General features: G+C 31.5%; 3 protein-coding genes across 4 annotated transcripts; 1 reads left to right on the forward strand and 2 right to left on the reverse strand.

Annotated features, from left to right (window-relative positions):
• Positions 1–1,341: 1,341 nt before the first annotated feature.
• Positions 1,342–6,072, forward strand: LOC129315224 (NAC domain-containing protein 54-like). Its single transcript, XM_054958795.1, has 4 exons — positions 1,342–1,795; positions 1,933–2,213; positions 3,128–3,544; positions 5,440–6,072. The coding sequence occupies exons 1-4, from the start codon at positions 1,639–1,641 to the stop codon at positions 5,695–5,697; spliced, it is 1,113 nt and encodes a 370-aa protein (XP_054814770.1). The 5' UTR covers positions 1,342–1,638; the 3' UTR covers positions 5,698–6,072.
• A 3,975-nt stretch (positions 6,073–10,047) lies between these two features.
• LOC129315225 (myb-related protein 308-like) lies at positions 10,048–12,280 on the reverse strand. 2 transcript variants are annotated; one of them, XM_054958797.1, is made up of 3 exons: positions 12,105–12,280; positions 11,851–11,980; positions 10,048–11,031 (listed from the first exon to the last, which is right to left on the reverse strand). In XM_054958797.1, the coding sequence occupies exons 1-3, from the start codon at positions 12,232–12,234 to the stop codon at positions 10,209–10,211; spliced, it is 1,083 nt and encodes a 360-aa protein (XP_054814772.1). In that variant the 5' UTR covers positions 12,235–12,280; the 3' UTR covers positions 10,048–10,208. The 2 variants fall into 2 exon arrangements, with proteins under 2 accessions (XP_054814772.1, XP_054814771.1); XM_054958796.1 differs by having other exon boundaries at positions 12,096–12,280.
• Positions 12,281–20,267: 7,987 nt separating this feature from the next.
• Positions 20,268–22,039, reverse strand: LOC129316716 (organic cation/carnitine transporter 3-like). Its single transcript, XM_054961109.1, has 2 exons — positions 21,373–22,039; positions 20,268–21,270 (listed from the first exon to the last, which is right to left on the reverse strand). The coding sequence occupies exons 1-2, from the start codon at positions 22,037–22,039 to the stop codon at positions 20,498–20,500; spliced, it is 1,440 nt and encodes a 479-aa protein (XP_054817084.1). The 3' UTR covers positions 20,268–20,497.
• Between the last annotated feature and the right edge of the window lie 4,693 nt (positions 22,040–26,732).

Below are 26,732 nucleotides of genomic sequence, written 5' to 3' on the forward strand. Positions count from 1 at the left end.
TCAATCCAAGCTTATAAAATATTGGATTGAATTAAAATACACCACCGCGTATGCCAGCGCGTAATAGAAAAAAAGCAGACCCAGATTCAGTATCACTCTACATTTTTTAAATCGTATGTGTTATACTTAAAGCGTGAAGCTGTGGATTAATAATTGTTAAATATAACGTGTATGAAAGAATATTTCGATTATATATTCAGCTTTAAGTGGATCATCATAATTAATCAGCAAATCCTGCATCGTGTCACACTGCCAGTAACATGCTTCTACACTTTATTATTGCGTCACTTTGTTTTCCTGTACTACATGATCTTAATTTAAGTAATAATATATCTGCTTTACTTATACTCATGACTAAGTTCAGAGACAGTGTTAATCCTTCTTTGATTAAAGTCCTTGCTCTGGAGCAAAGTTGAAAAATTATTAATTTTTTAGATAAAATTAATAAATTTTAAAGGTTTTTTTTGTGTTTTATTTTCGTAAAACATGTTATAAGTGACTTATAAATTATACTAAAGGAGTATAATCTTATGCCAGACAATTTAAGTTATTTAATTACTTAATTAGCGACTTCTTAAAACTCTTCAAATATATTGACAGGTGATTTAATATAAGAAACAGCATTTATAAGTCATGAAACTGCTGCTTATCTCAAAGTTCCACCAATGCATAAACATGATGTCTGTCTTTCTTTAAAAAATTAAAAAAACAAAATACTCTTTTAAAAATCATATGCATAGCTAGGCTAATATATATATATATATTGTCATATATAATCCAAAAGCAAAGTTAAAGCACCTCAAATTAACTAATGCTAGCTAGATCTGATTGATCCTATCCTGGGTAACCTCAATAGTCGGAAAAAAATCAACTTGCACATGTTGATGTTACAGAACGTAAGAGATTCTGCATACCTAGCTAATGCTACTTTGCATGGAATGCAAAGAATATGATGAATGATGATGGTATTCTATAGAACACACATGCCTGATGCCCGTATAGAGATGTCGATCCACAGACACATATTTTAGCACATGCACATCAAATATTTTACGAGCAAGCTGATACCTATATAATAGTATGGTATGATTGTAATATTTTAATGACTAAGATACACTGTAATAAAATATTCTGGGGCGCAGTATGATTATTTAATGCTGTAAAATAGCTAGGCATAGTATTGCGTGTTGAAGAGTATGGACGGTTCGTGAAGGCCCACTCAGTCTTTTAAGAAGGCCTTTGATTTTTGTTAGTTTGTGAGCGGACAAATTAAAAGCAGAGAAGCTTCTTATCCCCTCTCTGCGTTTTCACACATGCAAGTGACCCCCTTGCTTGCTCTTAGATTCTCTTCCTATGACCTTAGACTGTCCGTTTTTCACACTTTTATCCCTCAATTCCCACCGTAATTGCTGAATCTGCCATACTTCTCTACTCTTTCAACGTATCTAGTAATATGCTTGGATTTCAAGGGTAGTTCATAAGACTCGGGACTTTCAAGTGTAGTTCATAAGACTCGGGACTCAACAGTGGCCTATTTAGTTCTGTGTCGTACATGCTAGTTTATTTCACATATTCTGCCTCTCAATTCCCAAACCTCCCTCTCCCTCTCCCTCTCTTCTCTCTCTCTCACAAGTTAGAATGGCACCGATGAGTCTCCCACCTGGGTTCAGGTTCCACCCAACAGATGAAGAACTCGTTGCTTACTATTTGGAAAGAAAAATCACAGGCCGTTCTATAGAACTTGAAATTATCCCTGAAGTTGATCTTTACAAATGCGAACCATGGGATTTGCCAGGTACACCTAGTTTTTAATTGCATATATACACAGTTCTTGTTTCTATATATAAGACATGTATACATCATGGTTCTTTAATTACGAGTTTTTTTACATATTGATTCTTTCAAACTCATATAAAAAAAAAAAAAATACAGACAAGTCGTTCTTGCCAAGCAAGGATATGGAGTGGTACTTCTACAGTCCAAGAGATAGAAAGTATCCAAATGGGTCAAGAACAAACAGGGCAACGAGGGCTGGATACTGGAAAGCCACAGGGAAAGATAGAGCAGTTCAGTCTCAGAAACGCCAAGTAGGGATGAAGAAGACGTTGGTTTATTACGAAGGAAGAGCACCACATGGGATTAGAACCAACTGGGTCATGCATGAGTATCGCCTCATTGATTCCCTCCCTACTCCTTCTTCCTCCTCCTTGAAGGTCTTTCTCTTTTTTGAATAATTTATAAAAGACTTCAGATTAACTTGTAAAGATATAATCTTAAGGTTTTTTAACCAAACTAGGGTTTTTGATAAAATTAAGGGAGTTGATATATGACAAACCTTAAAATATATGGATATTATATTTGGTTGTTTGTTCTGCATCTTGGAGTACATTAGGCGAGGAATAGAGTTGATTTTTTCCTGTACAAGTCAAGCGAATAATAATTACATATGGTGACTGAACCGATGGTAGAAGAAACCATTAAAAGCCACAAAAGTTAATCACGATCTAAAGACCGGACAAGACAAGATCCTGAAGTTCGGTGTTGCTTTAGTCTTTGTTAAGTTGGTCTTTAGCTCACAGAAGATTTTTTGGGTACTTTAAGATATTGATCTGTGACCCCTTGTTTATGTTCAGCCTGAGGCTATACAGAGTTTATAACAAACCATATATATTTTTGCATCTTGTTCTACAAGGATGCACATGCCGCTACTAATATTCTTATATTTCTTTTTCTTTATGATGATTTACAGAACTTTATTTTTCTTTTTCTCTTTATAAAAGAATATATAGGTTACGATCAAGCATGAGGATGAAGAGTGTTCTTACTGTTGCATCCCTTTTCTTTTGATTTTCCCACTCTCTTTCTTAACTTGCCTTTTTTTTTTTTAAATATATATCACTCTTTTCTCCGATTCATCACGTCCATGAACAAAACATCATCAAAAGTTTACGCTATAGATACACAGTTTTTATCTATGTATATATACTCGAAAGGTTAAATGGCTTATAAAAGGCCAAACCATGTTTTCACACAAACAAAGCTTAGTTATTCTCGTGTTAGTGAAGTCACGTGAATATATAATTTTATTGACAATCTCTTAACACATTATAGCATGTATACATGACAGGATTCTTATTCATTATGTCGTGTCTTCATGAAGACGATCCAAATCCCAAAACCAAAAGAAGATCAGGAAGAAGAGGAAACAGAAAATACTGCAAAGAATAAGGCAACTAAGTCTGACATGTGGGTCGCAGAAGAACAAGGATTAAGGGAGGATTCAAGTGGGTTTGAGGTATCTAGAGAAATGGAAATTGCAGATGAGAAAACTATGCTGAATAATAATAATCATGATGGTGAACGTTCTAATGATAATAAGTTTCCTTGCGATAATGCTTCATCTTCGGATCTCACTCAAGGCACTCCTACTCATCAACCTGGTATAGCAGATAATGATATTCAAGCCCAAATTGCTTCTGATGAAGCAAATAGTGCAGCTAATCCGTATTCCCTTGGAATTGACTATTCATCAAGTCTATTTCAGGTATCACTTTATAATTCAAAATCCATCTTTATCTGTTCACAAACATGTTTAGTCGTTTGATCTTATTGCCATGGTGGTCATTATCTAGACGTTAGCATGACTTATAATATATGTTGGGAACAAAAAAGCATGCCGGGCCATATATAGCAAGATCTGATATCATTAATTCTTGATTAAGTATATTGAAACTTTAAATAATTAATATACATATATATACTCCTCCCGTTTCTATTTATAAGAGAAATTATTACTTTTAACTTGTTCTCTTGAATATAAACAAAATTGCATTTTTCAATAGGCATTTAATACAAATTTCTTAAATTACCCTTCATAATTTTATTATTTATAATTTGTAGAAAAACTATCACTTATAAATGCTTTATATTGTAATTTAATTCTTTTATTTTCAAACATAATTAATATAACTAATTAATTTTTTTAAATTGTGTGATATAATTTTTTTTCTAGATATAAAAACGGAGGGAGTATATAACAAAGAGAAGATGGACATAAGTGAAGCCATCTAGATGTGTCTTATTATTCATTATGTTTTTCTTACAGAACACCTTAAAATGGTGAGCAATCCACATTTTTTCTTTTGAATTAAATTGATTATATATTAACTTATAAAAATATATAAATTAATCAATCATGTAATTTTCATTATTTAAGATTAATTTCATAATTGTCATACTTAATTATAATAATTTCCTTACAGTGTATTTAACTTTTCCTGTATCTCTCCTCTCATATTAATTATAACAGTCAATCTGCTTTGTTAGTTTGAAACTTGTCTCTCACACCTCAATTAATGCATAATAAATGTGTAAAACTTCCAGATCTTTAAGCCAAAACAAAAATTCACAAATGATTAATTTATTTTATACTATGTATGGTGTGGCCCACATGAAATGTCTTTGAGGTCTCTCTTTTGATCTTAAAGTAACAAAAGTTGCAAGTATGATGAAGTTCCTATCTTTTCGTAAAGCTTCCTTCTCTAAAATTCATTTGGACTGATATATACACATTCTAATTTAATTGGCTTTCCCTTCTTCACCATCTCCCATAACTTCTTTTCTTTTTGACTGACTCAAAATTAAACGTTTTTCAAAGTGAAGACATCTTTTTCCCCTCCACCATTTAACCTCATGAATCATGATCATCATCAAGTTGCTGATGATACGTTGATTTCTAAAACTAAAGTAATTTATTCCATTATTTCAAACATATCTGACTGATCTTTACCTTTAATCACAGTCTTTATATATGCTAGGTCTTTTGCCTATTTTAGCAAAAGTCATTTCATTTACTATCAACAATGATCTTCTTTTCAATTATGAGATATGAATTCTGAAGCTAGCTAACTGGCACTTCTTTTCTCTCTTTATTAGCTTTACACAATGTTCAATTTTCTTTATTAGCTTCCTTTATCTTAGTTTTTACAAAGAATAGCACTATCTATGCATCTGATTGGGGACTTCGATTTCTTCAATTTTCCCCTCTTTTTAGTCTTGCTATAAGTACAAACATCTTTTGCGCCCCACTTAACCTCAATCTAAGTGGCTAGTTCAAATTATTGACCAAGCTTTCAGTGAAATAACTCTCTAGGTTGTAGTCCTGCATTCTTCTTTGTACCCAGAGCAGAGTATGTATTATACCTGCACTCTCACCAATTATCTTCATTAATTAACTTGTTCTTATTGTTAAAGATCATAATAAAACTATTCACATCTTTCACTATATATATATATATATATATATATCAGAACTGGTCTTTAGAGAGTCATCATGAGTATTGAAGTTCAAGTCTGAGGCATAGTAAGCATAGATATGTTACTTTGAAAGAATAAATAAATAATGGAACAGTAGATCTGATTTGATGTTGTTTGGTGCAGGAAATGGAGCTCCAGATGTATGCTGGAATGCACTATCAACTTCCATATCCATCATTGGAGCTGGAAGATATCCCTCAGACAAATTTTGCAGAGACGAAGCCATTGATGAAACCTGAACAAATGATGATGAATGATTGCATGGTATACGACAAATACAAGAGCTGCAACAGTACAATGAGTGGGACTCTAGAAGAGATCATCTCCTTGTGTTGCTCTCATCAAGACTGTAACTCTTTGCCTCTCCCTATGCTAGACTGATCTATAATACCTACTAGCTAACCCTATATATGATGATATCACACTACTCTAAAGTACAGCTCCAACACTATTTCATTTACACAAAGGTATACTCGTCTTGTGGCTCTAATCACAACACAAAGCGATCTTGGATTTGTTTGTTTTTTCAAATCCAAGAAGGGCCCATATATATATGTATTGTACTAAATAGGAGTATGTTGAGTCAAGGGGGCTCGTTCACATATGTTTTTCCTTTTGTTTTCTCTCTTTGGAGGTGGGGTTTTGACATTCCTATTTATTTATTTATTTTGTTTTTCTTTTCCTATAGCCTTACATAATGTTGCTGTATCTGATCTGCTTCGGAATGCAAATGGATTAGCAAAGTTTTTTTTTAGAACAAAAATATATGTTTCAATCTACTTTTTTTTATCTTGTTGATACTTCATTTGTTATTTTTTTTATCACTGTTTATCTTAAATTCCGAACAACCACGGACTCAAACATATCTGTTGATTAATCTCAAAGCACGTGCATATAAAACAGAGATAACAAATATTGAGAATAAGCCATTGCGTAATTCGGTTTCAATACTTCTCGCGGAAGAAGTGAGAGTGGTTCGATTCTTCTTCCTGGTCATTCTCGCAATCAACGGACAGAGTGAAGCCACGTCTTTCAACTATTAAAACGCAGCGTTTCTATATCTGAATGTTTTCTCAATGGAGATGCAACCCTGACCGTTCAATTAGCCAAAATCCGGCTCTCTATTGTTTATGAATGAAAGGCCCTGCGTTTTGACGACCACGGGGGTATTGGACAAGCGCACGGGCGTAACAGTTATACAATAGACCCAATCCTTGTCTTTACTCGAATTACATGCCATCTTGGGCCTAGGTCATTTCATGTGTTGATCATGAGAGTCCATTTTCTTTTGGGCCTACACTGTTGTCATTGATAGCCCCACCTAAATTCCTAAATATCCCAACTGGTGATTGGTCCCTTATAATATAATGAATTAAGGTTTAAATTTTTGTTAAAAAAAAAGTATTTATATTTAATATTTGAAAACTTGAGTGTCTTGAATATAACTATCTTTAAAAGGATGGTACTTATGAGAAAACAAAAAAATTTCAAAGCACAAACAAGTTGATATAGTTGCTAAAAATTTGGCCCATATAACCCACAAGATTGTGGCTTGAAATTTCGTTCCCTTATGTGATTTTTTGTTGGTGGGCTATTTATAGATATATTTGTAAATATTTTTTGAGCTTTAAGATTATGCTCTAACCTTATCGAGTTTTGTCTCATCTAAATTTTTAGAAAAAAAAAATCCAAAATACCCCTAAAACCCATTTTCCAACAAGGCATCTGGTTGGGGAGGGGCAGGGCCCACCATGCATTCGTCCCTGCGTGTATAGTCATTTTCACAAACGCTTGTGATTAATTAAGCGATAAGGGACTAGCAATGTTAGTTTCCCCCTATTATAATTATACGAACTAATTAAGAGTGTCTACGTCTGATCCATGTCAAGACTGTGACAATATTTTTTTTTTAATTGAAATGTCACTAATGTTGATGCATGAATAAAAATGCATGGACAAAATGAGTGCAAAAGGCCCCACAAATGGTTTAAGAATAAGTCTTGCGCCCTCTGATTCTGCGGATAACTTCTGAGCAGATTTTTCCCTTTTTTTCGCCTGACTAAGAAGTTTAGAGTGTATTATCATATTAAAAAAAAAACACTTTGAGTCTTGAACTTTTTTTAATATTTTGGATTCTCATTTTTTTTATGTATAGGTCCCCCACTAAACAACGTTATAGGAACTATTAAAAAATAAAAATATTGAGACATAAAATATTAAAAATAAAAGTATAAGCCGACATAAAATATTGAAAAAATGTGTAAAGATTTATAATAAAATTTAAGTAAAATGCAATAACTCAAAGTCATATTTTTTCTATTTTTATCTATATGTATAATATAAACATTTTAATAAATTATATAATTTATAAATCGTGATTAATATGATTCATTTTTCAAACCCATACAATTCAGAAAAATATATTTGATAGCTTTTTTTTTTTAATTTTACCTGCTAGACTCAAACTTTATTTCCATGCACATTTATAAGAATGTATAAATTAAACGTATATGCTTTATTTTAAACGAAGACACGCAGTTGTACGAGAATATACGTGGTCTGAAAGTAACCTTTTTACCAACCAACTCCAAACTAAATGTTCCACAATGCATGGCAGAACATCTTATTTCGCTTTCTTGCAAGCAATTTTTGTTGGCATTAATATTAGTCTAACTCGTACGTACATCAATCACCCCCCCCCCCCCACACACACACACACATCCAATCAGCCCACTCAATCAAGTTTCTAGCTTTCATAAATTGAAAGGTTTAAGAAAATGCATGCAATGGTTGTAGAAAACTTCATCTTATTTTTTTGGAATTACATCACCATGGATAAAAAAAGATAGGGGAGTTGGCCTTAAAGAGCTGAAAAATCAATTTGACCTTTATCATAAAGCTTTATTGAAACCTCATCACTAGACCTAATTGTTTTTGGGTGAAAATTCTTCATAACAAATGCAAATGCAACAAATACATAATCCCGATGGTGGTTAAACCTAACTCTTGCTCTTATACTTAGAATAGTATATGTAAAATTTGGGATAAATTCATGTTTCATATTCGTTGGAAAGTTGGTAAATGGTCTTTGTTTCCAAGGCCTTTAGTTAAATATGCTTTCCATAATACCGGTTTCCACATTCTTCATGCTAGAATTTTGGATTTTTGCAATAACACAAGAGGATGAAATGTTAATATCTTAAGTTGCTGCCTTCACTCCGATGTGATAAAGAGAGCTTGCTTGTTCAACCTCCTAATCAACAGAGTGAAGATAATGTTCCTTTCTGAAGGCCTTTCTCTGATGGCAACTTTTCTATCAAATCTGCTAGTAGAGCTATGGAGACTCATGAGGATCAAAATCACTCTAATATTTGGTCAAAAATTAAAAAGTAGCCCACATATGAAAAAATTAGATACTTCCTTTAGAAGGTTGCTTGGAACGGACTACATAACAACCACACACAGACTAATGGAAATCCTCATCAATAACGTTCCTGCCCTTTTGGTTGTAACTCCTCTAACTCTTTAGTTCATATTTTGAGAGATTGTAAAGAAGCTAAAGAGGTGTGTAATAAATTGGTCAATCCTACAAAACTTTACACCTCCTTTACTCTTAGTTTGTAAGATTGGATAATTTGGAATACATAGAATGAAGCTGGTAGTTGGAACACTAAAAGAATACCCTAGCAAAGACTTTTTGCCCAAACTTGCTGAAACATTTGAAAAACTAAATGTAAAAATCTCTTCTCTGAAGATGAGACACAGGACAGTGAAATTGCTTTTTCCAACACTCAACAAATCAACAATGATTTAAAGTTTCTTTCCAAGTTAAATCACTTGAACAAAAGTGACTTTAGATATGAAGTCAAATGGAATCCTCTTGAATTTAAATAGGTTAGACTCGACATTAACGACTTGGTTGGCATAAATGGCACTGCCACTTGTAGAGATATCAACAGAAATGATAAGGGTAATTGTATTAAAGGCCCTCACGAATTTCTTGGCTACCATCTTAGCACAGCTATAGAGCTTATGAGAATTTACTAAGGTCTCAACATTTGCTAGAATGAAAAACTAAGAAATGTTAATGTCTACTCAGACTTAATGGAGGTTTTGTCACTCATCAATCACAAATACTCTAGAACTCATCCTTTATTCGACACGATCAAAAAAATTAGAGATTTTGCTATGAAAGATTGGGTGATCACCTTTGATTACGTGTATAAAGAAGTAATAATTGTGCCGATCTCCTGGCCTGTAGACTTTATTTGGAAAACTTTAAGGTTACCATCTTACATGAACCATTGGATGACTGTAAAAGACTATTGGCTTTAAACATGACTAGAACTTATTCTCATTACATGGTTTGCCGTATCCTTATATGCAAAAAAAAAAATGCATGTACTCTTTATGGGTTGCAATATAGGGCAGTAACAACTTCATGATTCTGAAGAAAAAAAAAGCTAGGTAAAAATTTTAATTTTTTGAAAAATTATACATCTTTTTAATTATATGCTCATTAAATATCTTATATAAATGCCTTAATAATGACAACTAAAATTCTAATACATCTTTTTTTTTAAAAAAAGTAGTAAATAAAATAAGGATATAATAAAAAATTATAAAATTACTTAATATCCTATATTTTGGACTAAACAGACTTCTAAAATATACTTTATATTGTGGTATGGAGTAATTTACAAATATATATTGCACATATAATGGCAATACTTAACAAAAGAATATTTTTCTCTAAAGTATTATTATATATACCTCTTATGTGATACATTGATATGTCTTACAAGTTGATAGATGAGTGAAGTTAATTACAATAAAAAATATAAACAAAATTAAAAGGTATATATGACAAATTAAAGACTGCGCTGCATGATCTAAAAGTCCCATGCTGCAAGGTCATCCATGGAGGAGAGAACGTCATAAGACATATATTCAGAGTTAAGTACACCTTCCAACAACCCAAAGTCGAAGTTATTACTTGACCCCTCCAAACAATTATTAATATTAATATTAATATTAATATTATTATTATTATCGTCTTCCCCTCTGACTTGCTCAATATTGTTATTAATACTAATATTATTTGTAGTAGAAGTAGTACTTCTCTTGTCCTTCTCTTGTTCCAAGTGTGCTTCAGTACCAATTCCTCCTTCCATTAACAATGTATGAGCTGATCTGAAGATCTGATCAGTTTCAGCATTATCATCCTGAGAAACCCATGCTGATGATGATCGGTTCTCAATAATATTCTCAGACAACCCAACAACTGAAGATAAGCAATCATGATTGTTCTTGATGATGCAGGAAGAAAAGTTGGTTGCAGGAATATTTGCATTAATAACGGATGGTTCCAAGGGGAAATTATGATGAGGCTCGAGGACATTATTACCGTTAGAGACATTATTAGGTTGTTGGTATTCGATGGAGAAAACGGCACTGGAGCTACAAGGTTGAAGATTGATATTATTCTCAGGTTCATGAATCAGTCTGAAGATGGAACCATTGTTGTTATGACTGTTAGTGGCAGAGGAAGAAGAAACAGAAACAGGAAGAGAGGATCGTCTATGAGAAGAGAGAAGATTGTGAGTTTGCGGATCGAAGCCCTGAGAAATGAGTTTCTTCTTAATACATGAGTTCCAGAAATTCTTCACCTCGTTGTCTGTTCTCCCAGGTAGATGCTTCGCTATCTGAGCCCATCTGCAACCACACAAAATCCTTCATTCACTTGAATATATGCATTATATATATGTATGCATATGTATGAATGTGTGTATGCAGTGTATGCACGCACGCACGCACGCACGCAAAATCTTATGCGTATAGTGTAATCTTCTAATTCGGATCAAGGAACGACGTCAACCATGAATTTAGAGTGTCTGCTTCTCTTTTTATGCTCAAAATTGCAGCCCTTCATTTTAGCCCATCAAATAAAATTACTCTTCCCATTAGCTGAAAAGAAGGGCTGTGATTTTGACCATTAGGGAGCAGTGCGCAGAGAAGGCAGCAAACTCCGAAATCCATCGAACATAGTATGAGAAAAACCAAACAAGTAAGAGCAGTCACTAATGAACACTTAAAAAATAATAATAATAATAATAATAATGCACGATCTCTCCTTCTTTCATATTGGACCTTAATTTCAAATACATTATTACGAGTACGAAACTTACAGGTTTTTTTCCCCAAAAATTTAACTTAGCACACTCATAATTTGCAATGCACTGACCGTAGTTAACAGTTTTAAACTTAAGACTCGCTCAATGTTTGACATTTCTAATTGCATCAACTGATATGAATACAATCTTGCGATTATACTGATACAAGTCATAACAAAGATCTGCTACAACACGCAATGGTATAGATGAATAATAGACCACACATAAAGATTAAATCCTTTGTGAAGTGACTCAGAAGCAATTAATTATTTGCATTTGCATGTGATATGGCAGCTACAATCAAAACGGTCCAAAAGATTGTAATAAAGTTTTTGAGAGATGAAAGCTATGGATGTGTTACCTATTTCCCAGAATCCTATGAACGTCAATAATGGTTTGTTCTTCATCGGCAGTGAAAGAACCTCTTTTGAGGTCAGGTCTCAAATAGTTTATCCATCTTAATCTGCAACTTTTCCCACATCTCTGCAACCCTACACACATATATAATATCAACGAATTAATGCATCACAAGATATATATATATATATATATATATAAGGTGGTAATAAAGAATATGTGAGAGAAAGAGAGAGAGAGGATATATACATGTGGTACCTGCAAGTTTAGGAACAGAACTCCAACTTTTGTGGCCATGAGTGGAAATGAATTTGACGAGCTTGTCATCTTCTTCAGGAGACCAGAGACCTCTTTTGATCTTCTGTTTGCTGCAGCAACGATGTCCCATCGATCTCACTCTTGAATCTTGATCTTCTCACTCTACTCACAATACTCTTGCCGCTCTTGGACAATATACAATTTAGCATCCCATCTGAGCATTTATATATAACAGCACACATTATTTTAATTCATTTAATCATATAATTATAATAATAATAATAATTAATCCCACGTACATCCAAGCCCTAACATTTCCTGGTACTTACTGTCCAATACAAGTAAAGGTCACACAGAGGGATACGCAAGTGCATGGACAATTCAATTCCCTGTGTTGTTCTAAAAAACTTGAATATAACTATTGAAAGAAGCTTTTGTTATGTATCATTCTTTCTCATTATGAAAATTTTATCCTACTTTTCTTTAAAAAAAAAACTCTCTGTAATTAATTAATGACTGATAGAAAATTATGATTGGGTCAAATAAAGGACATTTGCTATTTTTAAACAAAATTTGAGTTCAAATCTTGTGAGAGAAAAATCAATCAGGTTTCTTTAGAATTCAAATGTAATTTTATATCAAAAATACAAAACTTATTTAGCCAAACAAAAATAACAGTCAGCTCACATGATAAAAAAAATATCAAGATTGATATATAATTAGTCAAGAATATTAATCAAGATTATAGAGTATGCGCCTATCCAAGAAACAAATAATTAAATGAATAAACAGAAAGAAAAGTTAAGAGAAAAGAAAGAATGAAACGGTCCCATTATGTTATCATGAAATGAGAAATGAGCTGGAATCGAAACTTCAGGTTCACTCATGAGAAGCTGTCTCTCTCAAACGTCTAATTGAGTGTCTTTTACATATTAACGAATTAATATTCATTTGAAGAGTAATTCATGAGATAATTATTTTTATTGAAAATTAAAGCGCACTAGACTAGAGTCTTTAATATATATTACCCCCGACAGTGCCCAAATATATATAATAACTTCATCAAGAAGCATTTACAGCTTAATCGATCTCCCAACGCATTCATGAATTTGCAAAGAAAAAAGTAATCTCGAGGAGTCACAATTACGCACTTACATGAGAATTGTCAACAGAAGGGAAAAACATGAGCGTGGTGAATAATTGATTATATTCAGACTCACACGTAAGACTATGGAAAAAACACACATTTTGGGATTTTGGGGTCGTAGATTAAGTCCACTTTGGTGGGTCTTTCAACTCTATAAGAAACTATATTTTAACGACTGAGAATAATTTGGTTATCTTAGTAATTGGTCCTATATATTGGACCGTACAAGTTAGGTTACCTTTATATTCATACCAAATATTACATCTGTGTTTATTTATAAATCATCTTTAATTAATTCATATAAATGAAGAACACAAATTCATGTGTAAACTTAGAGCTGTCAATAAAAACAGGATCTTTTAAATTACCCGTTTAAGCCCTGCATTTTTTGAGGGCCGGGTTTCGATAAAAGAAAAAATTTTCTCATAAAAAGACTTTCAAGCTCCATCCTTAAATTTTTTTTTTTTTAAAGAATGGGCTTGAGTTAACCCTTTTAGACCTTGCATTTTTTTCTCTGTTTTTTTAAATTAGCATGTGAATTGAAATGGTTGAAAATTATTTAGTTAAAATAGTTGATATTACAAAATAACATGGTTGAAATTGTTTAGTTAATTTTTATTTTTGAATTGATATATGAAAATGAGAAAATTTTTTAAATTATATATCAATATAATTAAAATTTAAATAAAAAAATTATGCAGCCTTTCAAGATTAGTCTCAAGCTTTGGCAATGAGGGTGGAGCTTAATTAAAACATGGTCAATTTAAGAAATGCAGACTTATAGATCTGAATCTTTAAAAACTGAACTATCTTTTATAGACTTAAATGGTAACATTCATAGCTGGTATATTTTTATTATTTACAAGATTCGGAGTGCAGACTTTGTTTAAAGAATATTGAGTCACTTCCGTCAATTTTTCATCTGCTGTTAATATAACTTCAATAGTAAACAGAATAATTATCATAATAGCTGCTTATAATGATAGCCGTGGAAATTGTCCATATATGGTCCCTCTGAAGAAAAATTATTCATTTAACCTTTCAAATCATTTGTACTTTTAATAATCTTTCTTACAATCATTATGGTTTATTTTGTAATATTCTCCTAATCTATTCACGAGGCACCAAGAGGTCGGAATATACAAGGGAAAAGGACTAAACATAAGTAAGTGAACTATTAATTTCCCCTTCAAAATAACCAGAATTCCAATAATTTAATCAATCATGACAATAGCTCATGAAACCATGCATGTGAGTTTGATAAACCCTTATGATGGTTAATACAACAATTATTGTTGTTGTCTTGCCCCCACAAAACGATGTATTTGTGTGTTGTTACGTGTTCATTGAGAAAGTTTCATAATTTTTATTTCTGATTTAATTAATTTTAAATAAATTAGTTACAATCCTTCCGGGCCTTGGCTTTTCGTTTTGTTATATGAATCACAATGGTTGCTTAATTCCTGGTCAATTCATTAACCTGACTGCGATCCGTGACAGTAATTGAAAAAAAATGGGAATCAAAATGAAATTATAAATACTATATATTATTGACATGACATATCACAATGTTGTGATGAATCTTTTACCATTTATTTATTGATGACAATTCAGTAATGCCCCCAAGAAAACAACGTCCCATATAATGCCCCCAAGATAGATAGCTAGCAAGAAACAAGAATTTCTTTATATATAATATGGTAATCACGTTGGTGTTTATATTAATTTATAATTTTACAAGGACCTCAATCGAATTCTTTCGCAGGTTTTTGAATATATGTATGTATGTATGTATGTGATGAATGACAAGAGAAATAACGAAGAAGATAGGGCTTGAATTTTAGATTTAGTACAAATATGATGATAATCATCTTCATCATAGCCTTGATATATATGATATATATATATATATATATATTACTATCTAACTAGATCAGATGTTGGACTCAATTAGGGGTAACTTTCCTGAAGATGTTTTATGCATTATTCACACAGACTTAAATTCAAGACTTCATATGTGAGCCGGTCATAATTCCTCTATATGTAAGTGCTCTTAAAGGAACGTTCTTGTAGGCTTTTTTATTTTATTTTTTTATTTTTTATGGTAGTGACACATTACTTCACTGTTGAGACGTAAATTTAAGAAAGTTATTTGCATTAACATGCATATATATCACTTTGATTAGTAATTAGTTAATAACAAGATATCATTTGCACATGGCCTCACTTTATTTTCAGTGTTAAATTTTAATATGGAAAAGGATATTTTATACATAACTCAAAACTCAAGAAGTCATATATAGATGAAAATTCTAGAGCTGCAATTTTTTAGGGGTCGGATACATATATGCAGAGATCTTGGCATACTCTTAGTCCCTTTCTAATAGTGTTTTAGTTCTTTGACAAAGCCATATTGGTCTCTTGTTGAAGTCATTAAACTTTACATTCCACAAGAATTGTCTCTGTGATTATTCTGTAAGAAACCTTAATTATTCCAATCTGATCTGATCCAATATTATTTCTTAGTTTCTTATGAATTTTGGGTAACCCATTTGTTTGACATTAACCCTTCAGAGCGCCTTATGTACATATTTATACACATCCTTGGGTCGATGTTTTCTTGTCTGAATGAATGAAAGTTTTTTTTTTTTCTTGTTGCAGTTATTATCAAAGATGTTAAGCAAATTCAATTCACTTTTTAGGGAAAAAAACATTTGTTATTATTTCCACTGCCAATTCAATTTCTTCTGCAATACAAAAATGTCCTGGGGTCTTACATTAGAAATTATAATATTATATATATTCAGTGAAGTGGACGATTTGTCTAGTGTTTCTAATAGGAGTTGAAAGCTTCACGAATACTAGACTTCATTATAATAGAGTGTGAGTGAATATAGAGGTAAAGCAAAGATAATAACAGTTTTTTCAACCCTCAAGAAGAAGAAAAGGTACAGATATAATCATAATTAAAGAGATAAGGGTTCAGGTGAAGTGTTGGAGTTAATAATCAATCTTGCACTTCAAAGATATTCTAATTTGTGTGTGTGTGTGTGAGAGAGAGAGAGAGAGATCTTTCCAAATTTGACTAATAAACAACAACACTCTAACTAATACTTCTGTGCGTTCTTCATGTTACCAGAACCACTATGACTTTCAGGCTCTTCGTCCCCCTCCTTTCTCTCTCTCTCTGATACATCTCTCTCTCCTCTCTTAGTTTCTTTTCTTTATAGTTTTTGGGTCGACACTATGACCTGGATGGGTCCAAATTGTTGTTGTTGGGCTTTTTTTGAAGTTGTCTATCTATATTTAAATTGCCTTTTTTTTAAGTTCTTAATAATGATATGGTATTGTTAATTTAATTGTATATGTCTTGTTAATTTAAGATTATTTATTCCATAAAAAACTCTTGTCATTAATATTATTAACATATTAAAATACACTTGTTTTGATTTAATTAAATAAAAGTATATCAATTATATAAAGATAAATACCTAAATCATGCCCATCAAATAATTATAATTTTTAACCAAAAAATACACTTAAGCCCGTATAAAGAAAAATTTTATATCAGAAATCTGTGCAATAATAATTTAGACTATAGTATGAGTTTCTTGTCCCATGGGAATTTTAAACTTTGATGACCTTGAGACGAAATTAATTACTCCTAATTTTTTTGCGTGAAATATTAATTATATGTTCTGATCAACACCGTTAATTTATCTTTTTTAAAATGAATCAGAGAGAAAAATATTCCTGAAACTCGAGTAATCAGACATATATGTTAGGCAATATTGCAAAACGCTTGATTTGCTAGTCTCAGAGCGCATGATGTTTTTTCCCCCAACAGATACACTCTTTGATTTTTTTTTTTTTTTTTTTGGGGGGGGGACTGAATAAATATTCCATTAAACGACGAAAGCAACGGAACAGTAAAAATAACATCACATCAAAGGACCAGGGTGGGCCAGGTTGTGATTTATCAATGCAATAAAAAAAAAAGGGCGTAAACGACACAACGTCACACCAACCACGCATGACCAACTATTCATGAACAGGAAACTAAAGCAAATAAAATCACACAACCATCGAAGCTAAAGAAAACTTGACACATCAAGAGACACCATCATTCCTGGTCTCCAACAAAGCATAAGCCTTCAATGAGTCAGCCACCATTGATTGTTTGTCCCATAGTTGCTAGAAGAAACAGGAGGCGAGTTTGGTGATTGCTGAGGATCTGGACTTGAAGGAACAGGTCTCTTAACGTTATAGTTTAAGTTAGAACCGTATAATTTATTAGAAGTGAGAGGAGGTAAATCAGGTGAACGTTGATGATTTAGACATGAAGGAACAAGCCTCTTGATGTTGTAATTCAAGCTAGAATCATATATTTTGTTAGAAGTGAGAGGAGGCAAATCAAGTGATTGTTGAAAACGTGGACCTGAGGGAACAAGTCTCTTGATGTTATTATAGTTCAAGTTAGAACCATATATTTTGCTAGAAGCAAGAGGAGGTGAATCAAGTGATCGTTGATGATTTGGACTTGAAGGAACAAGCCTCTTGATGTTATAGTTCAAGTTAGAACCATATACTTTGCTAGAAGCGAGAGGAGGTGAATTAAGTGATTGTTGAAAACTTGAATTTGAGGGAACAAGCTTCTTAATGTTATTATAGTTCAAGTTAGAACCATATATTTTGCTAGAAGCAAGAAGAGGTGAATTAGGTAATTATTGAGGATTCGGACTTGAGGGAACAAGTCTCTTGATGTTATAGTTCAAGTGAGAATAATATATTTTGCTAGAAGCGAGAGAAGGTGAATTAGGTGATTGTTGAGGATCTGAACCAGAGGGAACAAGTCCAATAATATTATAGTTCATGTTAGAATCATATAATTTGCTAGGAAGGATAGAATGATCACTCACAACAAGAGAGACAAAGAGAAAGGAGAGAAAAAAGGCAAATGAATTTTGGAATTTGTCATATTGAGTTTACAAACCCAACTTAGTGATATGAAAGTGTGTGGATATATCTCTCACTAATATGGTCTATATATAACACTATCACTGCCAACTAATTATTTAGGGCATGTGCAAATTCTGCGAGTCATTTTTGTTTGTGATTTTTTTTTTATATCTATCACTGCCAACTAATTCAAATCTGTTCATTGTAGGAGCCTCAAATAAGGCGAGGTTGATCAAAGTTAATGATTCTATTTTTTTCGGTGGTGAAACCTAATGATTCAATTTTTTTTATTTAAAGTTTTACCCATAAAAGCTTCAAATTCATTGAACCTTTACGAACTAATTAGCGGATGAACTCGAATATGTATGAACACCCTACACACAAGTAATAACTAATAATTGAATGCTAATAACAATTTTAAATTATCAGACTTTATTTTTATTGTTTGGAAGGAGAATTTTGCTCTATTCGCAAAAATAATAAACAAACTAGGTAATTTATTTTTTCTTTTTTAATTACATTGCTACATCATATGAACAACTAAACGAAAAAAGATCGATGATAGAGAAGATAAGAAGCCTATTTAAATTTGAGTCTTTTAGGCTTGGCCCATATTAATTAAGACCCATGAATCATTTTATTTTGAAATTAACAATTAACTTTTTTAAAATTTGGTTATTATTTATCAAATTTAGAGTTGGACTTGAAAGTTAATTTTTATTTTTTGTTTTTAAAAATTTTATAAATTAAATTTGATATTAAAATATTACATATACATGCTCTAAAGTATAAATTAAAATAAGTAATACAAGTTATAATTTTAAAAACCAAACACATATTTTAAAAGTTTATTCTAGCCTAAAATAAATTTAGGTTTAAATGTGTTGCCTAAGCCCTAGCTCAGTACTTTTAGGATTAAATGGGTTAGGTTGAAAAACTATCTTATACTAAAATACATTAATTTTCAAAGCTTCAGAGAGAGGGGGAAAAAGATTTAAACTAATAACTCTCATTTCAAAGGAGTTGATTATGATATGGCAAAGAGGAGAGGAAGAAAAATTGAAGAGCCACTTTTCATGTGAATTAATTAATGGATAAAACTTATGTACTTAGATTTATATGTTTAATATATTTATATCCAATCAAATAATGATAAGTGGATCCTAATGTGTTAATTAAATTAATAATAAGAATTAAAGTCGGCAGTGGCAATCCGATCTCCTGCGGCGCTAACATTTTGGTCACAATTGAAGTCTTCAGTTTGATCTTGGTAGTTGCTGGTGGTTCGATCCCAATAGTTATTGGCTATTTAGTCTTGGTTGGCACTGGTGGTCTGATCACTGTCAAACTTAGTCATCCATTCTCAATCGGTATTAGTGGTCTAGTCCTGGTTGGCACCATTGATCTTGACCTGATTGAAGTCTTTCATCGAATCTTAATAGTTGCTAGTGATCCGGTCTTAGTCAGCCCTGACGGTTTGATCCCGAGTGGCTCTAACAGTCTTGTCCTTGTTAGTATTGGTTGTCAGGTCTCAATTACGCTGGCTATTCAAACTTGATCATCACTAGCATTTCGGTCTTGATAGTCACTTGTTGTTTGGTCTATATTAAAGTTTGTCGTTTGGTCTCAATCAACACCAATAGTCTAATCCCCATAGAAGTTGACTGGAGGTAGTGGTATTGAAGTTGAAAAGGTAGTGAATTCGACAAATGAAACAAAGGAAGAGGGAGGCTTCCTTGAAAATTTGAAATATAAAGGCTTAGAAAGAATTTAAGATTACAAATAGACTAAGGCAATGTTTAGATTTTGATTTGAGTGAAATCCAAATTCACACATTTTTAACTATCCAAACAATGAATTCAGTTCAAATCTAAATATACATGCATCCAAATATAACATCAATAAGTTTAAAGTGATTCAAATAAGACAAAAAGAGTTAATGACAAATTAGATGAAATCAATATGAGGTGGGATGATTTTATTGGCAAATGTACAGATGACATGCATGGTACTCCTAGTATACCTAAGAGAACCCATAGGAAATAGAATTGCACTCATTACATAAAACTACCAAGTCAATTTATTATGATAAACTGAACTAAAATGGAGAAGATAGTACAAGGTTCACGCCAAAGAAATCTAAGCATTATCACAGTAGGAATTCAAAGCCCTGCTCTCTCTTCATAAGCAAATCAACAAGAATGTTTAGAGACTCAGAGTTCAGCACAAAAAGGATCCAGGTTACTTCATTACTGATATAAATACTTGAGTTTAATATATAAATACTTCATTGCACATTTCTCCCTTCTTTCCTCACCTGTTGATCCATTGTATCACATAGAACAATTCCTCTGGTTTCTGGTAAGCATAGAATAGAAGAAGCACTGCCTAATATCATAACCCCAAATATGCCATAAGAGAAAAAGTCATTTTTCCTTCCTTGTGATATCAAAAATGGGCTGAATATGGCTCCAAATACAATGGCCTGCCTCGCCATCGATGTTGCAGTGTTCCTTACACTTGTGGGAAACAGCTCTATCACATATATCAGAAACACATTGAAAGCTGTACCTACACTGAAAAATGACACCAAAGAAAGCCATAGCTTCACTGTATGAAGCTCATTTCTTATCACAGCACAAATCAAACAACTAATCCCACTTGCTATGGAGAAACCTAGAATTGAAGGCTTTCTTCTGCAATTATCCAACAAGTAGGTGGCTATAAAAGCCGGTATGTCTAATAAAGCATTAAAGGCAGTGCTCAAATATATGTTGACTCCCAAGTTTCCCACGTTCAAAGGCACGCCAAAATATACCATTCCAATTCCAAAACCAAGTATCATAACTGTCACAACTCGTTTAAGAGCCCAAGTTTTTCCAAACAGTTCCCTGATCGATGAGTAGAGGTTCAAAATTGAAGCATTTTGTTGTTGGGCGAGTACTAATAATTGGGTTGAAGTCACAGTCCCACCAAGTCCTGATGAAGTTAAAGTGATTCCTTTGAGCGTAGCCATGGCTTCTTTTTCTCGACCTTGCATGAGAAGCCACCTAGGAGACTCTGTAACAAAAAGATAACCAAAGATAGAATAGAAAATTCCAGGAATTGATGTCCATAGGTAAAGAGACTTCCATGAGGAATCTTTATTAACATAAGCTATACCAGGCAGAGATAGAAATCCTAATGTGAACCAAATATACTCAAGCACTCCAACTCGGAACCTCCACTCTTTACGCACTCTCTCTGTCAACAAAACCAGGGAACAAGTTCCGATCGAGGAGCGGCAAAATCCAATCAAAAACTTGAAAGCCGAGTAAACCCAGACATTGGGGGAGAAGACAATGATGCTTGAAGCAATTGACATGGTTAAACAAGATAGAAACAAAACGTTCTTCCTGCCAAGAGATGAATCAGCAAAGGTGGCGAAAAGAAACCCAGCAACTAAGCACCCCATGAAGAAAGAAGATTGTGGTAAACCTGTAATGAAAGAACTACCACATTCAAGGTTCCACTGAGATATGATTGTCTTAGAAGAGAGTCCATCCCAGGACCAAGTAGATCTTGGAAGTTTGCAGATGTCGGAATTTTTTGGGTCACAAGTGATGTGATCGGTGGAAGTACAGTGCCACGGTGGGTGAGCATCGGTGAAGATGGTGATAAATGATTGTTGTGCATCGAAGAACATTGTGAAAGACACAAGAAGAGATTGAAGGAGTTGTCTCCACCCGAAGTCTCCAAGACTTTGCTCTATCAGATCATCCAAAGATGGAAGTGAAGCTTCCCTCCCTTTTGAATCAGACACGGGTGAAGTTTGGTTTGGCTCTACCATTTCTGTGAAGTTGTTTTGGTAGTCTTAATTATAAATACATACATACATACACTCATCGGTCTGCCACCCTTTGCAAAATTTTAAAAATTATGCAAGGATTTTCTGTGAAATTTCTCTTCAATGAAAAAGAGCACTTGCTATAATGTGTTGATAGTACTGGAAGAAAGAAAATTAAACTAGGTACGGGGAAAATTTATATCAAAAATGAATGTTAACATTTTTCGAAAATATATTTTTAAATATTTACGAATTTAATATACACATAAATAATTAATATACTAATATACAAAGTATCACAATATATACAAAAACTATAATGAAAAATATATAATTGTTTTAACATAAGCGATACCTCTTTGTCCCCCCCCCCCAAAAAAAAAAAAAAACATAAGCGATACCTAATGTTGAAAGTGATGCAATATTAGGTAGTAATTAGTATTAAGTGTTAAACTATACTTTGTATTCACCCAAAAAAGAATTATACAATTTTGTCAGTAATTTTATAACAGAATAATTTAACTCTCTTGAATTAAATCGAACTATTTGTAAGAATTTCATTTTTATTTTGATTTTTTCTAATGAATAAAAATACAGTCGGAGAAGTCTAAAAATATTTTTTTTTATTTGTGAAATATTTAGAAAATAAATAATATATATCATTATTCTTTGAGACCAAGATCTAATTTAAATATTTTATAAAATATTTTTATTGCAAGGATGCAGTTGAGAATTGTTCAAATTAAATTATAACAGTTTAAAATTTATTTATCTATTTTTTTATTATTTAATATTAAAATAATGTTGTTATATAAAAAATATTAAATCTCAAACATTAAAAGTTGATGATCCAATGTTGAAGATAAGAAGTAGAGAGGAAGTTGATCCAAAGCTAATCCAAAAAAAAAAAATTTCACAATGATAACAATTAATAGCACATGAACGTTAATAAACTGGCCCTAAAATTTGATTGACATCTGTATTACTATTAGCAAAGAAAAACGGCGACAAATAAACCATGCATTAGAAATGTTAAAGTAAAATGTGAAAGAAAAACTGCGAATGTATAAGTAGAACAGAATGCAACCCAGAAAATGATTGTCCCAGATTTCTTCACGTTCTTACAACTTCATCTGTTCAACTACAGAAGAAAATTTTGAAAACAATTAAAGAGCGATTTAACTGCAAATAAATCTCACCAAACATAACAATCTTGCTAATACAATGAAGATAAGAGACAAATTAAGAAGACGACCTTGATGAAATTTAAGTGGTAAAGACCTTGATTAATCATGAGGCTTGAAGAAGCAGGGACTTGTGAGGAACAGAAACGAAGACCTTGAAAGTTGACATAATGCAGTGCACAAATCAGGAACAATTCATTATTGATGTCCATGTAATTTTAATAATGATTTAAATATTTTAAATCAATCGACTTTAAAAGAAATCAGAGAGACAAACATATTTTGCATAACTGAAAAGGCATTTTTGTATGGCTACAGTACAAAAGGTGTTTATCTACATTCAAATTTAAAATTAAAAAAAATCACATCCAATCTCTTATTAAAAAAATTAATCACAGATAAGAATTAACAATAAGACCTATTTAAAAATAAATAAATCATGTTTTCATTTTAATAATAGTTCATTCTGCATTGATTCTTATTTGTGATTAATTTCCTTGAGGAGGGCTGGATGTGATTTTCCCATTAAAAAAATAGCAACCAGTAAATTAAAAATGACTTTTTTTGTTTACATGAATAATAAATTTATCATGATTCGTGATTTTATTTTAATATTCATTATTGATGTTCATGTAACTTTAATAATAATTTAAATATTTTAAATCAATTGACTTTAAAAGAAATCAGAGAGACAAGCACACATTTTGCTTAGGGGGAATTACACTACAGGCTTCAAAAGAGGAAAAAATTGCACTATAGGCTCAATAAATTTTGTTATTGCACTCTAGGTCTAAGGGACCTTGTTGCAATTTTTCTTAAAAGTAAAAATATAATTTTGCCCTTATATAATTTGAAAACTCAGATCATACACAATTCAATGTCTATTAATGCACAACATAATATCTATGATGCATAACACAATATCCATGTGTATGTATAATTAATCAATAGATTTAATAAATTGCACAAGTGACACACACAATATACAACATAATATTTATGAATACACAACATAATGTTCATATATTCTTAACTAAATATTCATGCATTGGCACACATAAATATTGTATTGAAAATTCATGAATATAGTGTTGTGTATCCATGAACATCGTATTGTATGTGCAAATAAATATGGTCAATATTATGTTGTATATTCATGAATATTGTATTATGCATCATGAACATTGTGTTATACATGATTTAAGTTTTCAAATTATATAAAAGCAAAATTATACTTTCTATCCCAAGAAAATTTATAACAAGGGCCTTTAAGCCTATAGTATAATATCAAAATATATTGAATTTAAAGTAAAAATTTTTGTTGATTTAGGGCCTGCAATGCAATTCTTCCTTTTGCTTAACTGAAAAGGTCTTTTATTTCAGCTATACAAAAGGTATTTTTATCTGCATTCAAATTTAAAATAAAAAAAAATATCACCAAGCAAGTTAAAAATGACATTTTTTTTGTTTACGTGTATAATAAATTTATCATGATACGTGATTTCATTTTAATATAGTAGTGCTATATTAATATTATTGTTGTGTATACTGTAAAAAAGTCAAATTAAAATAAAAGGATCCAGCAAAAATAAGCCGTATTTATTTTTTATTTTTTAAATAATAAAACATCTTTTCGTGAAGGACTACTCCTTAGTCACACATGTCTACAAAAGGGAGAATAATATATATTTCCTCCATTAAAAAATATAAGACATTTTTTGAGAAGTTAGGTATTCAAAAATGTAAAGCATTTTGAATCTTTTGAGTTTTAATTATTGTCTTCTTTTTAAAGTACCCTTATTAATAATAAATTTATATTTATTATAGAATGTTTAATAGGGATGAATATGAAAAGATAAGGTTAGTTTGAAAGTAAATAACTATTTTATTGGGAGTGAGATTCAATTAAAAATATTTTATATTCTTGAACAGAGGGAGTAGGTCTCAAAGGATCAATTAATTTAAAGTATGTCCCAAAGTGCTAAACTCCATAAATTTATAAGTTTGATTCGGCTCTTAATTTTGTAATTTCGTTGTGATGAATTTATAATTTATATTTTAAATTTTAACAAGAAAAATAAATTTATTTATTTTTTAATCATGTTAAAATTTTAAAAATAAATTATAAATTTATCATAATGAAATTACAAATTGAAAACTGAATTTAAAAATTTTTAAAGTTTTGCATGTTGAGACTTACTTTAAATTAATTGATTTCCTTAAAGTTTATCTGTCATTCTCTCCCCATAAATTCTTCAAACCAGATATTTTTGTACTTTAAAGAAAATACTAATTAATTTATTCAAATAGCAGGTAATCATATGCGGATTATGAATATTCTATAGTAAAGGAGTCATTCTATCCAAAATAAATAAATAAACAATAAGGAGTCATTCAATTCACAAAAATTTGTTTTTATATATTTTCTAAAATGAGAATCCAACTCCCTGGCCAAAAAAAATCTGAAGAATATACTAATATTCAAACGTGACGTATGTCATATGTTTACTAATTGACAAGGACGACAATATCACTGAATTAATTATGATTGATCTTGATTTGTGTTTTACAGGGAAATCACGTCTTCACGAGGAAAAAGTGGAAATCAATATGTCTATGATGTTTCGGCCTTTTTTTTGTAAAAAAAAGATCATGCCTAAGAGTAGGACGGCCGGCCCATTATGGTTTGGAAAAAAAAAAGGTTGGGCCCATCATTTTTCAGTGAATCAGAATTTTCACAACACAAGCCGCCAGGAAAAAATTGGTGAGTTGTGAAGTATACTACTACTTGTTAGTCATTTTTCCATGTTAACTTATGAACTAAGTGTTTGTTAATAGTATTGCAGTAGTTCTAACTCTAACTATAATATACTTTTTATTTTTGGTGATATGATAATTACCTGATAGTCAATCAAAGTAGTTAATGACAAAAGTATTTTGATCTTTTACATAACTAAAAAATAACATTTATCTTTTGATATTTATTTTAAATTATTTTCTATAATTTTTTGAATTGAATGAGAACATTACATTATAAAAAAGTTTTAAAATACCAACAAATGGTTGTGAGGCAAGAATGTCCTTTAACTACACACACACACACACACACATATATCCTCTGTTGTTCTCCACATTTCCATTTGAACAAGGTATCAGAAAGTTGCCATTAATTCTTACTAATTCTTGTCATTTATTTTTTATTACAATAATTTTCAGTGAGGAAAAAGTGCTTAGTTCATTAAATTCATATGTAAAATAATTGGTTTTGAGCAAAATGTAGCTCCATATCAGTTGGCACTAGCTACAATTGCAAATTACAAAGTTTAACTTTATTTTACTTTGAATAGAAAGTTGATCATATTTTCAACACTTGTACATACTTGTGTGATACATGTACTTGCGTGTAGGTTTAACACAACATATTGGGAATATTCCTGATCTTGAAGTATTTTTATAATTTAGAATCATCCATTGTACAATATATATAGCCATCGGAGAATAATTTGTCACTG

Source organism: Prosopis cineraria, unplaced genomic scaffold (assembly GCF_029017545.1).
Source record: "Prosopis cineraria cultivar Desert tree isolate PC_DT_omini unplaced genomic scaffold, ASM2901754v1 PC7, whole genome shotgun sequence".
Lineage (NCBI taxonomy): Eukaryota > Viridiplantae > Streptophyta > Magnoliopsida > Fabales > Fabaceae > Prosopis > Prosopis cineraria.

What these genes read in the sequence shown, in the direction of transcription:
- LOC129315224 (XM_054958795.1), top strand. Translation starts at nt 1,639, where the DNA reads ATGGCACCGATGAGTCTCCCACCTGGGTTCAGGTTCCACCCAACAGAT. An exon ending in CGAACCATGGGATTTGCCAG is followed by an intron (nt 1,796 to 1,932) that starts GTACACCTAGTT and finishes AAAAAAATACAG; the next exon opens with ACAAGTCGTTCTTGCCAAGC. An exon ending in ATTCATCAAGTCTATTTCAG is followed by an intron (nt 3,545 to 5,439) that starts GTATCACTTTAT and finishes TGTTTGGTGCAG; the next exon opens with GAAATGGAGCTCCAGATGTA.
- LOC129315225 (XM_054958796.1), bottom strand. Translation starts at nt 12,234, where the DNA reads ATGGGACATCGTTGCTGCAGCAAACAGAAGATCAAAAGAGGTCTCTGG. An exon ending in TAAACTTGCAGGTACCACAT is followed by an intron (nt 11,981 to 12,095) that starts GTATATATCCTC and finishes ATATGTGTGTAG; the next exon opens with GGTTGCAGAGATGTGGGAAA. An exon ending in CATAGGATTCTGGGAAATAG is followed by an intron (nt 11,032 to 11,850) that starts GTAACACATCCA and finishes GTGTGGTTGCAG; the next exon opens with ATGGGCTCAGATAGCGAAGC.
- LOC129316716 (XM_054961109.1), bottom strand. Translation starts at nt 22,039, where the DNA reads ATGGTAGAGCCAAACCAAACTTCACCCGTGTCTGATTCAAAAGGGAGG. An exon ending in AGGATTTCTATCTCTGCCTG is followed by an intron (nt 21,271 to 21,372) that starts GTATAGCTTATG and finishes TTTTTGTTACAG; the next exon opens with AGTCTCCTAGGTGGCTTCTC.